A 15,741-nucleotide genomic window follows, 5' to 3' on the forward strand; every position below is an offset into this window, starting at 1 on the left:
CATGAGTTTAAGTGTGGGGAGGTTGATAAACCACTATTTTATGGGTTATATTGTGTTTAATTGAGTGGTTTTTATCAAATTCTTGCACACTTATTCATATGATTTGCATGACTTTACAATTCCTTCCTAGTTTAGTTCTATGGTTGAAAACTTGCTTCCTAGAGATCTTTTAATTATGTATTTTAATTCCCTTTTATACCATTCGATGCCGTGATCTGTGTGTTAAGTGTTTTAGGCTTCATAGGGCAGGAATGACTTAGAGAATGGAGAGGAAGCTTACAAAAATGGAAGGAACAAAAGAAACTAAGGAGATGACCAGCGAACACTAACGCGGACGCATGGCTCACGCGACCGTGTGAAATAGAGAAAACCGCAGTGACGCGTTCACGTGCTTGACGCGAACGTGTGTATTGGAGTCTGCACAGACGATGCAAATGCGTGGACGACGTGTACGCGTGACATGCGCGATCTGCAGAAAATTCAGGAAATACTGGGGACGATTTTGGTAACACTTGAGTTATCAAACTTAGCAGTAGATTGAGATTTGGGAATTGCTGATTAATTTGGATCGCTCTAAAGCTAGTCTTTCCTCGGGAGTTGACTAGGACTTGAGAAATAAAATTAATTTATCCACTTGACTTACCTTCATAGTTAGAGGTTAACAAAGTGAGAGCAAAAATCCAATTCTCATCTCACCTGATAAGGATAACTAGGATGGGATTTCTAGTTCTCATATCTTGCACTAGTTTTCATGATAATTACGTTTATTTTTCTTGTCATTTAAATTACTTGTTCCTTATTTCAAAAACCCAAAATAAAATATATATTTTTCCATAACCAGTAATAAATCTTACTTCACTGCAATTCCTTGAGAAGATGACCCGATGTTTGAATGCTTCGGTTATTTATTTTTATTGGGTTTGCTTAAGTGATAAACAAAACTTTTATACGAAAGGATTCTCTATTGGTTTAGGAACTATACTTACAACGCGATTATATTCTTGTGAATTTCTTTACCGATAGAAAGACCGTTCGTCAGCAGGTATGGAGATGTTGCGCCTATAGAAGTCAGATATGGGGGCAATGTAAGATTCATGGACCTTTCTTGTGTCTCCTCTAGGGTATGGATTTGCTGCCATAGTTGTATCTTCAGCTTCTTGTTCTAAAGAGTATGTGAGATTCCTTCTGACTCTGCTAGCTTATTGTAATTACCGCCTTAAGGTCCTCTCAGGTTCAGGATCAGGATCAAAGAGGGGTTCTCTATCCCTATTCCTGTTCATAAACAAGAAGAAAGAAACCAAGAAGAATAAAAAAAAGGGTCTCTATGTCAAAATATAGAGGACACCATGTTAGAAACTCTAACAAAGAATTCAAAAGAGATAACGTAAAGAGAATTTTAAAATAGAGGTGTCCTTAATGCTAAGAATTCTTGAAAATAAAGAGAGAGAAAGAAGTTAAAGATTTTTGAAAAATAAGAAAGAGAAAGAAGAGTTAGAGAGACACCATACTTTTAAAATTAGAACCAATAATTAATTAATAAGATTTGAAATTAAAATAGAAAATTCGATTTTGAACATTTTTGAAAATTAAAAGGAGAAAGTCAAAGAGGTTTTAAAATTTGAAAGTTGGAAAGAAAAAGTCAAGAAAAAGAAACAAGATAAGATAAGTTTTAAAAATTAATGATTTTAAAATTCAAATTAAAAGAAAGAAAAACTAACAAAATACTAAATTTTTGAAATTCAAATTTTTAAAATAAAGATAAGATAACAAAATTTTGAAAAGTAAAAAGAAAGATAGGATAAAGATTAAAGAAGAAAAGATAAACAAGAAAATTAAATTAAATGAAAAGATTACTAACGAGACACCAAACTTAAAATTTAAATCAAGATAGGAAAAATGTTTAAAGATTTTTGAAAATAATAAAATAAAGTTTTTTTGAAATTTAAAAAGAAAAGAAAAACACTAGACGGACACCAAACTTAAAGATTTTGAAATCAATTAACAATAATTTCAAAAAAAATATAAAGAGAAACACTAAAAGACACCAAACTTAAAAATTTTGAAATCAAACAATAGAAAAATGCCAAAAAATTTCAAACATAAAGAAAGAAATAAAAGATAAAATAAGATAGAAATAAAAAATTCAAGAAAGCAAATAAGAAAGATTTTTGAAAATCAAGGAGAAAGAAAAATAATTGACCAAGACTACTAAGAAACACCAAACTTAAAACTTTAACACAATTTGAAAGAAAGAAAAGAAAGATAACTAAAGATGTAAAGTTTTTGAAAAATTTTACGAAAAGAAAATAAAAAACACAATTAAAAGAAAAACTAGTAAAAGTACTTGATCTAAGGAGCAAGATAACCAGTAGTTTGTCAATCATGAACAATCCCCGGCAACGGCGCCAAAAACTTGGTGCCCAAAATTGAACTCGCATAACTTCATCAGCAAGTGCACCGGGTCGTCCAAGTAGTACCTCAGGTGAGTGAGGGTCGATCCAACTAGGATTGTTGAATTGAGCAAGTAATAGTTATCTTGCAGAACTTAGTAAGGCAAATTGAAAAGGGGGTTATTATTGTTGAATGTGCATAAACAAGAAAATAAAGAAAATAGTAAAGAATTCATGTAGAAACAATAATGAGAAATCAGTTAAGGCTTTGGAGATGCTTTATCTTTCAGGATTAGTACTTTTTACATACTACTTTAACAATGAATGATTCATTCTATGACAAAGCTGTAAGTGATTAACTCCTGTCCTCTTAGCAAGTTTATCTCCTCTAATCCATATCAGACACCGTTGTCAATGGTCATTTAATATGAACGAGGGTAAAGCCCATGCAATTCACTCTCCTTTAATCCTACTCAAAACGCCACAGACAAGGTCAGATCTTCCAAATCGGAGAATGAAGCTCAATATTCTAGCCTTAATGCCATAGAAACCTCATTACCCATAACTAACGAGATTATATGCCACATATCCCAATTAGCCCAGATAAATTATTGATTTAGGAGATGTATTCTCAAACTTTAGCTCAATACTATCTGGGTCAGGACTCGCAAGAACTCATGTAAAATTAAGGGTTATACTCTCTTTCCACCCCAGATTCATTAGATGAAGAACGAAAATACATCATAGAATGGAACCAAACATATATTAAAATAGAGAAGTAATCATATTAATCCATAGGACAAGCAGAGCTCCTAACCTTAACCTAGGAGGTTTAGTTGCTCATAATTTATAGAGAAAATAGAGAAGATTTGTTCAATGTTGTACGTATTGGTTGCTGCTTAATCCTAAGTGATCTCCTCTTTAAATAGTAAAGACTAACCCTAAGAAATATTAATTTTAAATTAAAAAGTACAAAGATAAGATTGCATAAGCTATGGAGTGCTAAAAATCCACTTTCAGCCCACTTTGGTTGAGTGCTTCGTCCAAGCCTGGCGCTCAACTTGGAGAATGGGCATTGAACGCCCATTAGAGGGTGAATGTGCTGCTGCCTTGCTCCCTTGGTAGCGTTGAACGCCAGCTTTGGGCGTTCAACGCTGGTTTTGGTCCTTCTTGGGCGTTGAACTCCAGATGTGAAGGTTCAATGCCAGTTTTGGGCAGTAATCTGGAAAAGAAGTATAAACTATCATATATTTTTGGAAAGCTCTAAACGTTAGCTTTCCAACGCCATTGAGAATGCATCAATTGAACCTCTGTGGCTCAAGATAGACTCGTTGGAATGCACGGAGGTCAGGATTTGACAGCATCTGCTATCCTTTTTTCATCTCTGAACAAGGCTTTGCCAACTTTGCCAATTTTTCGGAAAAAATGCCTAAATATCACCTAAAATCATAGGAAAAGTACAAGAACTCAAAGTAGCATCCAAATATGAATTTTTGCACTAAAACATACTAAAACTTAATAAAATATAACTAAAAATACTATAAAAAGTGTATAAGAAATCCACTTATCAAAGAGGCCAGCTACTTGGGGTGGCAAGTAAGAAGATTTAGGACCTCTAGGAGTCATTTGTGGAATACTAGTCAGAAATTTGATTCCGGGAGACTTTTACCATGGAGTAAAATAATTAGTGGCTAAGATTTATTCTTAAAAAAATAAATTATAAATAGATGACTAAGATTGATCTTGAAAAAAAAATTAAGAAGTCCGTTCAGTGGTATGAATCATAGGAAAGAAGCAGAGTGTTTTTTTTTACCAGTATTGGAAACAGAAGCATACTCACTTGAACCAGTTCGAGGTGGAGATGGCGAGACCATCGGCATTGAGTGTGTACTTCTGGTTCATTTGGCATGTCCATAATGAAACCATTTTTTAACAAAGAATCAGCTCCCCAGAAGAAGTTGATGATGTTACGAGAAGACTCTTGCGCATAGTTGTAAAAACCGGACCTGACCAGCCGGTTCGACCGGAAAACCGATGAACCGGATCCTATACTGGTCCGGTCCAGTATTTGAACCGCACAAGAAATTGAACCGGTCAAAACTGGTGCGAACCGGTGAGGTGGTCTGACCGAACCGCTTGGGAGAAAATATTTCTAAAATGCTTGAGGTAGGGTTCAAACCCCTACCCTCAAGGAAACCAAAAGGCTCCACAACCACCAGACCACTATATTTTCTATTAAAATTAATGCAAATTATAATACATATAGATATCTTTCATCAAATAGTTTACTTTTATTTAATTTATTTTAATTTTAATTATAAACTCACTCATTCTTAAATTAATTATATTTTATTTAACAATAATTATAAACTCACTTATTTTTTTATAATTATATAATATCTATTAATATTATTTTTTAATAAATACTTGTAGTATATAATAGTATAAAAGATATAAACTAATTAATAAATTATTAAATATTAAAAATAATAGTTATTTTAATATAAAAACAAAATAAAAATATTTATGATAGAGTAAAAATAATAAAATATTTATTGTTCATGTTCCATATTATTTTAAAATAACTTGATATTTTAAAATGTTAGTAAAAATATGAATTTTAAATTTTAATTTTAAACTTTTGACTATTTTTTATTTTTTATTTACATAGGACCGAGTCAACCGGTTCAACCAGTAACCCAACGGTTGAACCAGTAATCCAGTGACCCAGTAACCTAATCGGTTCGATTACCGATTCGGTTCTGACAACTATGCTCTTGCGGTTCCTTTTCTCAGCAGGGATTTCTTTCTTACTTAGTTGGCATTATGTTTTTTGCTCACTAATTGAACTTTGGGATTTTTTTTCTGTTCTGAATTACTGTAGTCACATTAAGACATCTTATTCTTTTTCAAGTTAAAATGAATAAAATCCTTACCTTTGGAAAAAAAAGTTTAGACTGAGATATTTTATGGTTTGTATGACTGATGCTACTTTCTATATGTCTATACAAAGCCCCCGTGACATTATGTGCTATATATAATCTGTTTATTTTTATGCTTATAATTATTGTATATTTATTTGCTTTACTAACTCACGCTAACACGTAACTATACATAAATTTGCTTCGAAACGAGTGCGACAGACTCAATATTATATAACTAAATACAGAGTCTAGAATTTCACAGAATGACCGATGAGTAATCTTAGCGATTAGCATTTGTCATGATTTATTAAAAATTAGGTCATTTCATATTCAACCAACAAAATACATTTAAATGTATTTTTGATTTAAAAGACGCATCAAATTGTTGCAAATAACACAAAAATGACTAAATCTCTTATATATTAGTTCAATATCACACAATTATATAACAAAAATATATTATTTAGTTAAAAATGACACATAAAATTTTAGTAAATGACATAAAAAAATTTTAAAAAATCACAAATTCAAAAGCTAAACTCACAACCAATAAAATACATTCAAATATATTTTGGAAACAAAAAATACATGAGTTTCTTGCAAATGACACAAGAATGGATAGACCTCTTATATATGAGTTTAATACTATTCAATTAATCCAATGATAACCAAAGTGCATCATTTAGTTGAAAATAACGGTTAAGATATTCCTGTGTCACGGTTAAAAAATTTCGATACTATTTTTTGATAAATTATTCACAATTCAAAATTTTCCTTTTTCCTCCTCCTGTTCATCATCTCATTATCATCTTTTTCTTCTATTTTTTCTCTTTATTATTTTTCTTATTTTATCTTCTTAACAAAAATAATATAAAAAAAGAAAAAAATAAATAAAAAAAGAAATAAAAAATACAGCAATACCTACTTAAAAGAGGAAAAAGAAAAAGAAAAATAAAAATCTGCAGTAACAATAAAAGAATAATGATAAAGAAAAAATACACAAAAAAATAAAGAAATACAAAAAAAAGAAGTGTATAATTTATATGTATATTGTATGAGTGATTTTCGTTAAATTTTGGCTAACTTAATTGATAAAAATATTTAAATGTGTAATGGAATAGACACATGTAAACTAAATATTAATTATTAATGATAATAATGATGATAACGATAATTGTTAAATTATGACAACAGATGGTAGATGATAGTATATAGATATATTATTATTATTATTATACATTGGATAATTGGATAGGAATAGAGTATAGGACAAAATTGAATTGAAGAGTAGAAAGAAAGAAAAGGTAGAGAAGCTATCCATGCTCCGGTGCTTATGTTTCAATTTCTTCATTATTTAAGGCATGACATTGCGAGAAAATACCAAATCCAAGTACTCTGTGTACCAAGCAAAGGCAGGATACCTTGCTAAGTTTCTTAAGCATTCAAATAGGGTTTTGAAAAGTCACCAAAAAAAAAATAGGGTTCTGAATTAGTGGTATGTATAGATAATCTTTTACCTTCCAACAACAAAAATGATAGGAATAGGCTTAGGGCAGTTTGCAAGGTGAAGGAATGTGGTTGGGTTATCTTTGCTTCCAAGGACCGAGACGATACCTGCTGGCAAGTGAAGACTTTCAGAGATGATCATAGCTGTGCAAGGGAGGATAAGAACAGAGCAGCCAATCGTAATTGGGTTGCTAGTAAGCTGGTGAAGAAAGTCAGAAAGTATCCCAACTTCAGGCATTGTGATGCAAACACCTTCTTCAAGACCAAGTATGATCTGTCATTGAATAGGAACTCGATCTCTAGGACGCTGTCTGATGCTAGAAACCTTGTATATGGTGATGAAAAGGCTCAGTATGCAATGGTGAGGGACTATGGGGAGACACTGCTGAAGACAAACCCGGGTTCAACTGTCGAAATTTGCACCATCCCACAGCCAAACGGTGATGTGATATTTGAGAAAATGTATGTGTGTTTAAGTGGCTGCAAGAATGGATTTAAGGCAGGATGTCGTCCACTCATTGGACTTGATGGTGCTTTCCTGAAAACTGTCTTTGGAGGGAAGATTCTCTCAGCTATTGGGCAGGATGCAAACCACCACATATATGTCATTGCTTGGGCAGTTGTAGAAGTTGAAAACACTGCCAACTGGAAGTGGTTCCTGGAACTACTGCACGCAGATTTGGGAGATTACAAGACACATGGTTGGTGTTTCATATCCGATATGCAAAAGGTACACTACTGCTAATCCCTTCTGATTTAGTTTCCAGTTTATTTGCATCACTGTGTTACAATATCCTTGATCTGTTAGAGGCTTGCTGATATCTGAGTTGGACTACTGTAGATGCACGATAGTAAAAGTTAGGGACATTTATGGTGCATTTGTTAGAAACTCAGGGACTATTAGGGTGAAAATTAAAAAAGTGAGGGTCTAGTATGGTGAAAATAAAAAACGTAAGGGTCTAAATGGGTGAGCAAATAACTATGTATTCAACAGACTTCTCTCTGCTGTATCTGTGTTAATTATTATTGGCATCCACTCTGTATTGCAGGGACTCATAAATGCTGTACAGGAGGTGATGCCCAATGTGCATCACCGTTTCTGTGTGTGGCATTTGTGAAAGAATTTCAACAAGCAATGGAAAGATCTGGAGCTAAGAGGGTTGTTATGGGATTGTGCACGAGCTACAACATTTGAGGAATTCAGGGAACATAGGGAAAAGTTAAAGAGGCTTAATCCGGAGGCATGGGCATACCTAGAAAAGTGGCCAACACATTCTTGGACAAGATCTCAGTTCAGTCACAAGCCAAAGTTAGACTCAATATGTAACAATGCGTGCGAAGTGTTCAATGCAAAGATTAAGGAAGCTAGGAGGAAGCCTATAATCACACTGCTAGAAGAGGTTAGGATGTTCGTAATGAGGACGATGGCCAAAAATAAAGTGAAGTTGGATAATCATGTGGGGATACTTCCCCCAGTGATCAAGAGCAGACTGGAGAAGCTGAGGAAGGAATCTAGGCAATGGCAACCAATCGGGGCTGGAGACACCGGATACGAGAAGTTCGAGGTACATGGACACCCTACACACCATGTAGTGGATCTGGGGAAAAGGATATGTACTTCTCAGTTTTGGATGCTAACAAGTAATGTCTTTAACTATTACTTAATTATTTAACTACTCTGCCTACTGAGTCTAATTAACTATGCACATACTTGTTATTGTTGATGATGGTGTTGCAGGAATCCCATGTGTGCACGCATGCGCTGCTATTGCTAGGGTCAACAAGTGGCCAGAGGATTTCTGCCACAAGCTCCTCACAATGGAGTCCTACAAAGCCACTTACTCCCACCACATAAATCCTTTACCTGGCCAACAATTATGGGAAAGGTCTGAGGCCAACAGACCATTGGCACCTTTGGTTAAGAGGAAACCTGGACAGCTCTAAACCAAGAGAAGGAAGGATGCGGATGAGAGGGGTCACTCTAGCAAGAAGTGCAAGCCAACCACCACTCTGAAGAGACAGCTACGACCATTCACTTGCAAGTATTGCTTGCAGAAAGGTCATACAAAAAGAGGGTGTCAGAAGAAGAAGGCGGCTGAAGCTGCAGAGGCTGAGAAGAAGAAAGCTGCTAAAGACCCTAAGGCTGCTGCTCAGAATGTCACTGCAACTGCCACTGCGTCAGCTACAACAACTACTTCCAATGCACCTCAAGCTGCAACTGCCTCTGCTACTGCTACAGGCTCTGGAATTGCAACAGCGTCTGCTACTGCAACTGCTACTGCATCTATCCCTGCTCCTGCCACTCTTGTAGATGTGGATGTCTAGCAGGCTGAAATTGATTTGTCTCAGCCCTCATACTCTGAAGCTGATAACTCCCAAAAGGTATTTGTTTAATAATGTTTCATGTAATGTGTTTTTATTACTTGTCTTATTTTATAGGCTGTCCCTCAAATATTGTCTGTATTGCAGCAGCATGAACAAACCAGGAACACACCTACAAGACTTGGGAAACTGCCACTTAGAAGAAACTTACCTCCTCCAACTGGCTCTGCATCATTCAATCCAATGGAGGGAGCTAGTGAGGCAACTGCAGCAAGGCTTGCCAACTTTCTGAAGTTTGTACCCACCCCAGGGTTCAAACCGCCAAGAAAGAAGTGATGCAGATCCTAGCTTTAGGTTGAGATTATGAATTATTGTAATATTTTGTGAAACAAATATCTTAGTCTATTTTGTTTGGTCATGGTGATTTATAGACACCTCTGCAACTTTTAAATACTAATTAAGTTGCTGGAATCTAGCTGAAACAATGCTCAGAATTTTTTGGCTTCTTATTGTCATCAATGCATTATTGCAGAATTTTATATGAACTATTTTTATTGTGATTCAGTTATGAATTGTGCCTTGTGTAAACTCATCATACTGTTGCTTATCCATAACAATTATGTTTACAAGAACAAAATCAAATAGTCATTCAGTATATCAAAAACAATCTAATGTCAATTACATTGTTCATAAACTGGATTACACTGGTTCTGTGTTTCAGCTCTCACCCTAATCAAACCTTCAACAGTAACATCAACACAAACACAACTAACATAAATACCCCTAAACCAAGCACATGAACCATCAGCTTTACATTTCTCACATCTGCTTCTAGTTTGCCCACCTTCCATGCAATGTTCATCTTCATCCCACCTTGCTCATCTTCTTCATCAGACTTCAGCTGCACCTCATCCTTTACCGAATCTGCCCAGACAAATAACCCACACCAATTCTTTCCACTAGTCTACAAACAAGCATCAACCTTATCAAACAACTACCTCAAGTAACCAACACTATAAATTTCAGCCAAATTTCAGCCAGTAATTGCACTCACGTTATAATTCGGACACCCGAAGAACGGCTTATTAGGATGACTCTCCGTCCCTGACCACCGAAGGACAGGCCTACACCCACAACCACACCACTCTGGAACTACTGAACGCCGAGCACGCACATTGTTCCCTCTCCAGATTCCAGTCGCAGATGAGCGATTCGACCTACGAGAAGCTTGACTATCACTCATGGCGGGAGAGGATGAACAAGAAGAATAACAGGGAAGAAGAGGGAGAGTTGGACGACGAACCAATTCACATAGGAAGAGGGAAGAACAACTTAGGGTTTATAATTGGTACCAGGGACTAATTCAGGGAATTTCGACATTCTTTGAAGATCCTCCACATCAGCTAGCCGTTTAAGGCTGCCTACGTGGACAATTAGCAGCTAGCTCAGCGCTCCGGCTGCTGAGTCATGCCGGAATTGGGTGGAGGGACCAGGATTTCGCACGGAGCTCAATCTGAAGGGTGCAATTAGAGCATTTCGAAAGTCAGGGGTAACATTGGTGCACGAGCTCAATCCGAGGGACCATTATGGGGTTTTACTCCAATTTCTTTATGCGAAGAAATTAATACAATTGATATAAAAGTATAAATTTAATTGTGAAATATTATGAATTTCCGTTTTGTTCGATTTTTTTAAAAACTGTAAATTGTTAATTTAGTATAAATTTAGAAAAACAACTTGTATATTTACAAATTGATAAATTTAAAATAAAATGGTTAATCACTTTATAAATTTCATTAAAAACATCTCTGAATTTATTAATCTAAACCATTATAAAAAACTTTTGATTTTATAAAACATCTTTAATATACAACCTTTCTAATAAAAGACATAAAGAAAAGTTTAATTATTTTATTGGTTCTTATAGTTTTACTAAATTTTTAATTAAGTTTTTATGTATATATTTTTCAATTAGGTCCATACATTATTTTTAATTTTTTAATTAGATCTTTGCTAGTGTAAAAAGTGTTGGAGTTAATTGAATATTTCTATGCAAATTAAAAATATCTATAATTAAGAACTTAATGAAATATTTGATCTTATGTTTTAAATTCTGGGAGAAACATTCTATTAATTTTAATATTTTTAACAAGAAAATCACTTAATTAAAAAATTAAAAGCAGTTTAAGGGCCTAGTTGAAAAAAATATACAGAGACCTAATTATAAATTTAGTAAAACTATAGAAATCAAGAGAATAATTAAACAGAAAAACAACAACTATCAAAACTTTATTTTTTCGTTGAAGGTGAGATAAGAATAACAAACAATCAAGAGCGAATAACTGATCACTAATCTACATTCAACAGGATTATCTAGGTTGTGTTGAAATAACATGATAGATTTAGTTTTATAGCTAAATTGATCTGCATCCCTAGGAGGTTTTAGATAGTGTTCTAGACCCGATCTCCAGGTCCTTTCTCAGAATAGTCACCAAACCCAGTTATCCTGGGTTGGACCACTCTTACGGCCCAAAGCAAATCAATAACCACTAATATCATAACCCAACATTCAAATTTAAATTCCTCCCTTTTCTTAGCTGGATAAGATAAGATAAGATAACAACCTTAAGCTATATAAAGGGGAGCTAGAGACCCCCTTAGGTACGTTGCACATTCTCAACTCTCGCTTACCTCTTGGATCCATTCTGACTTGAGCGTTGGAATGTCATCGCAGGTACCACCCCTTTCCCCCGCTCTAAGAGTCCGACCCATCGCCATCAAGACTGGCCGATCCTCAACCCCCCTTATAATCTGTACGAGTGACATCCCATACGTTGGTGCCGTTTATGGAGATCGGTCTAGCCTCAGAGGCATGATGAAAGAATTTGAGGAGCGATCCTCGAGCCATTACGACGAACCCAACCACGAAAAGGCCACAGGCACAAGGCACCGCCAGCCAACCCCTGACCAACAGCATATAAGAGACGATGACCCCCAACTCAAGAAGCCTAAAGCAACCAATGGCTTGGAAGAGAAAGCAATCCAGATAATTCATGAACTCTATGAAAGGGTACATACCCTAAAAGTTCTAGTCACTCCCAAAGAGCGATACCGACCGGAACTCGCAAGCCACACCACCTCCAAAATCCCCGATCACGATGAGAGATCAGGAGTTAAAGGACGCCCGCTTGGCATCATAGTAAGTGCTGAGATCGCAGCTCTTCCCAAGAGCCAGAGCGCCAACGAGGTGACGACGACAGGAGACACCAACGAGATCCCAAACAGACAAGGAATAAACACGTGATAATATGAGTCACCCCATTCACCGAAAAGATCCTAACGACCAAACTACCAAAGGGTTTTGACAAACCCACCAACATGAAGTATGGCAGCATTAAATATCCCAAGAACACCTGACTTGTCTTCGAGGCCAAGATGAACCTGGCAAGAGTTGCCAATGTGGTTCAATGTAGAGTCTTTCCTGAAACTCTAGCTGGCCTCACAATTAAATGGTTTAACGCTCTCCCAAATGGATCAATTGCTAGTTTCGATGACATCTCCAGCAAGTTCATGTCACAGTTTACTACTAGGATTGCAAAGGCAAAACACTCGATGAGCCGGCTGGGACTCACCTAACGACAAGACGAACCCACAAGGAAGTAACTTGAAATGTTTATCAACGAGTGCCTAACGGTCGAGGGGATCATGAACCAACGGACTAATGAACCAAGACTTTTAGAAGTACCTAACAACCAAACCGGTGTGGACAATGCATGAGATCTAAAACGTGGCATGGGAATACATAAATGACAGAGAGGCAAGCCAAGTCGTGGCCACTAGTAAATGACACCATGAAGCAACCCCCCTCTCAAATACACCACAAAGGAATACTTCAAGCCCGCCCACACCAACCGGCCCCATAGGGTGGAAAAATTAACAAACTACACCCTTCTGCCAACCCCAATCACAGAGATCTATCACCAAATAGCGGAGTGAGGCATCCTCTCGAAGGCATGATAATTGAAGAAATAGAGAGGCGGCAACTAATGTCTATATTGGAATTACCACCTAGGATACGAACATAAGACCCAAGATTTCTTCTATTTGAAGGATGCCCTGGAACAAGCCATCTGAGCGAAAAACTCTCCGAGTTCACCAAAATCATCTAAGAACCTAGGAAAATCGAAAGAGAAAGATTGCCAGAATGGGAAGGATGCAAGCCTATGACAACACGACAGACACCCCAAGAAAACCCAGAGGCCGACCACACCATAATAGTAAATGTGATCACGGGAAAAGACACACCAGAAAAGTCAAAATCAGTGCTGAAAAAGGATCTAAGAGTCCTAGTCGTAAAATACCAAGCATCAACCACTTCCTTTCCAATGGTGATTACGTTCTTCCCCGATTATTGCCAGCACGATACCTCGGCGGAAGACACCCTCTTCATCATTTCAGCAAGAGCTGGGACCAGACTAGTGAAAAGAATATTGGTTGACACCGGAGCTAACTCTACCATCCTTTGCATAGGAGCCTTCGATAAGCTAGGACTCCAAAACAAAAATCTACAAAACGATCACAATAGAGTGACCGGACTCGGGGACAACTTCCTCAAACTGGACGGTTCCATTATGTTACCAGTAACCATCAGAACCTGAAGCCAAAGAAAAACCATACTCTCTGAATTCATGGTCCTCAAAGATTCTACTGCTTACAACATCATCCTAGGGAGGAAGACAGTCAATGACCTGTCTGCCATCATATTCACAAAATTCATCATCATGAAGTTCCAAGCTGACAACGGCACGATCGACACCTTACACGGTGACTGTAAAGTCGCAGTAGAGTACGACAAGACCAATCTAGCCCTCCAAAAATAATCCCATGATGTGGCAGGATCTTCCTAGGCGACCTTGATGTCACGACAAGATGATCAGCCAAGACCAGAATTGGATGGAGACATGGAAAAGTTATAGATAGGATAGACCAAAGAGGAATTCACATTCATCAATAAAAACTTACCCTTCAACCTAAAATGTAAACTTGTGGAACTCCTAAGGCGAAACTGAGATCTATTCGCCTTCATCCCAGCCGACATGCCAGGCATGGACCCGAAATTAATGTCCCATCGACTGACTGTAGACCCCAAGGCCAAGCCAGTAGCATAAAGAAGAAGAAATATGTTTGCAGACTGAGCATTCGAGGTAAGAAAGCAAGTCAAGAGCCTACTCGAAGCAGGCTTCATTCGAGAACTCCCCTATACGACCTGGTTGGCCAATATCGTTCTACTAAAAAAAGCAAACGGCAAGTGGTGAATGTGCGTCGACTACACTGACTTGAACAAAGCCTGTCCAATTGACACCTTGCCCCTTCCAAACATCGATAGACTAGTAGACACTGCCTCGTGACATTAATATCTCAGCTTTGTCGACGTAAACTCTGGATAAATATAGCTACTGATGTACCAACCTAATAAGGAGAAAATATCTTTTGTGACCCAAAAGGGCATGTACGGCTATACAATTATGCCTATCGAATTGAAAAATGTCGGGGCCACCTACCAATAGTTCGTCACTAAGATTTTTAAAGATCTCTCCGGAACAAAACTAGAGGTCTACATCGTCGATATGCTAGCCAAAACACAAGTGGGCAAGGAACTCATCGACGACCTAAAACTTGTATTAGTACACTAAGGAAACACCAAATGCGCCTCAATTCGACTAAGTGCTCTTTCGGGATGAAGGTCGGGAAGTTCCTGGCATCATGATTACACAATGAAAATTTGAGGCAAACCCAAACAAGTGTAATGCTATCCTCGGGATAAGCAGCCCTACAAACCTCAAAGACGTCCGAAGACTAACAGGACGACTTGCCTCCCTCTCTCGCTTCCTCAAAGCCTCGGCTAAAAAAGCCATCCCTTTCTTTAGATTTATGAAAAAGGGCATAAAGTTCAAGTGGGACCCCGAATGCAAAGAGGCCTTCCAGGATTTCAAAATAGTACTAGCAAATCCCTCCATACTCTCAAAACCAAGAATGGGAGAAATGCTTTACCTCTACCCAGCCATAACAGATGAAACGCTAGCTGTAGCGCTCATCCAAGAGGATGAGCAAAAGACATAGAGCCCCGTATACTTCATAAGTAAAGTCTTCCAAAGTGTTGAGACATGATAATCCAAACTCGAGAAACTTGCAATCGCACTACTCATGGCATCCCAACGCTTTCAACGATATTTCTAAGGCCACCCCATCACAGTCTGGATGGATCAGACGGTGAGGCAAGTGCAAAAACCAGACCTCGCAGGCGAATGCTCGCCTAGTCAATTGAGCTAACGCATTGCGAGATCAAGTTCAAACCTAGGAATACGATAGAGGCACAGGCTATGGAAGACCTCATAGCTGAAATGACCTTGGGATGAACCCACTGAAATATGGAAGCTCCATGTTGACGGCTCGTCAAATACCAACTCAGAGGGAGCAGAAATAATACTCGAAAATGAGCACGGGGTCACAATTAAACAATCCATTTGATACGAGTTCTCGATCTCAAATAACCAGGCTGAATACCTAACCCTTTTAACTGGGCTGGAACTGGCCAAAGA

At 37.2% G+C, this 15,741-nt stretch overlaps 1 protein-coding gene across 1 annotated transcript in view; it reads left to right on the plus strand.

Annotated features, from left to right (window-relative positions):
- Window positions 1-9,478, plus strand: part of LOC140175138 (uncharacterized) — a 67,088-nt gene extending 57,610 nt beyond the window's left edge. The window contains exons 2-7 of the mRNA XM_072202065.1: window positions 6,854-7,550; window positions 7,870-7,893; window positions 7,942-8,461; window positions 8,559-8,737; window positions 8,876-9,139; window positions 9,260-9,478. Coding sequence (XP_072058166.1) covers window positions 6,854-7,550; window positions 7,870-7,893; window positions 7,942-8,461; window positions 8,559-8,737; window positions 8,876-9,139; window positions 9,260-9,478 — 1,903 coding nt within the window. The remainder of the gene's footprint in view (window positions 1-6,853; window positions 7,551-7,869; window positions 7,894-7,941; window positions 8,462-8,558; window positions 8,738-8,875; window positions 9,140-9,259) is intronic.
- The last annotated feature ends 6,263 nt before the right edge of the window (window positions 9,479-15,741 follow it).

Source organism: Arachis hypogaea, chromosome 9 (assembly GCF_003086295.3).
Source record: "Arachis hypogaea cultivar Tifrunner chromosome 9, arahy.Tifrunner.gnm2.J5K5, whole genome shotgun sequence".
Taxonomy (NCBI): domain Eukaryota; kingdom Viridiplantae; phylum Streptophyta; class Magnoliopsida; order Fabales; family Fabaceae; genus Arachis; species Arachis hypogaea.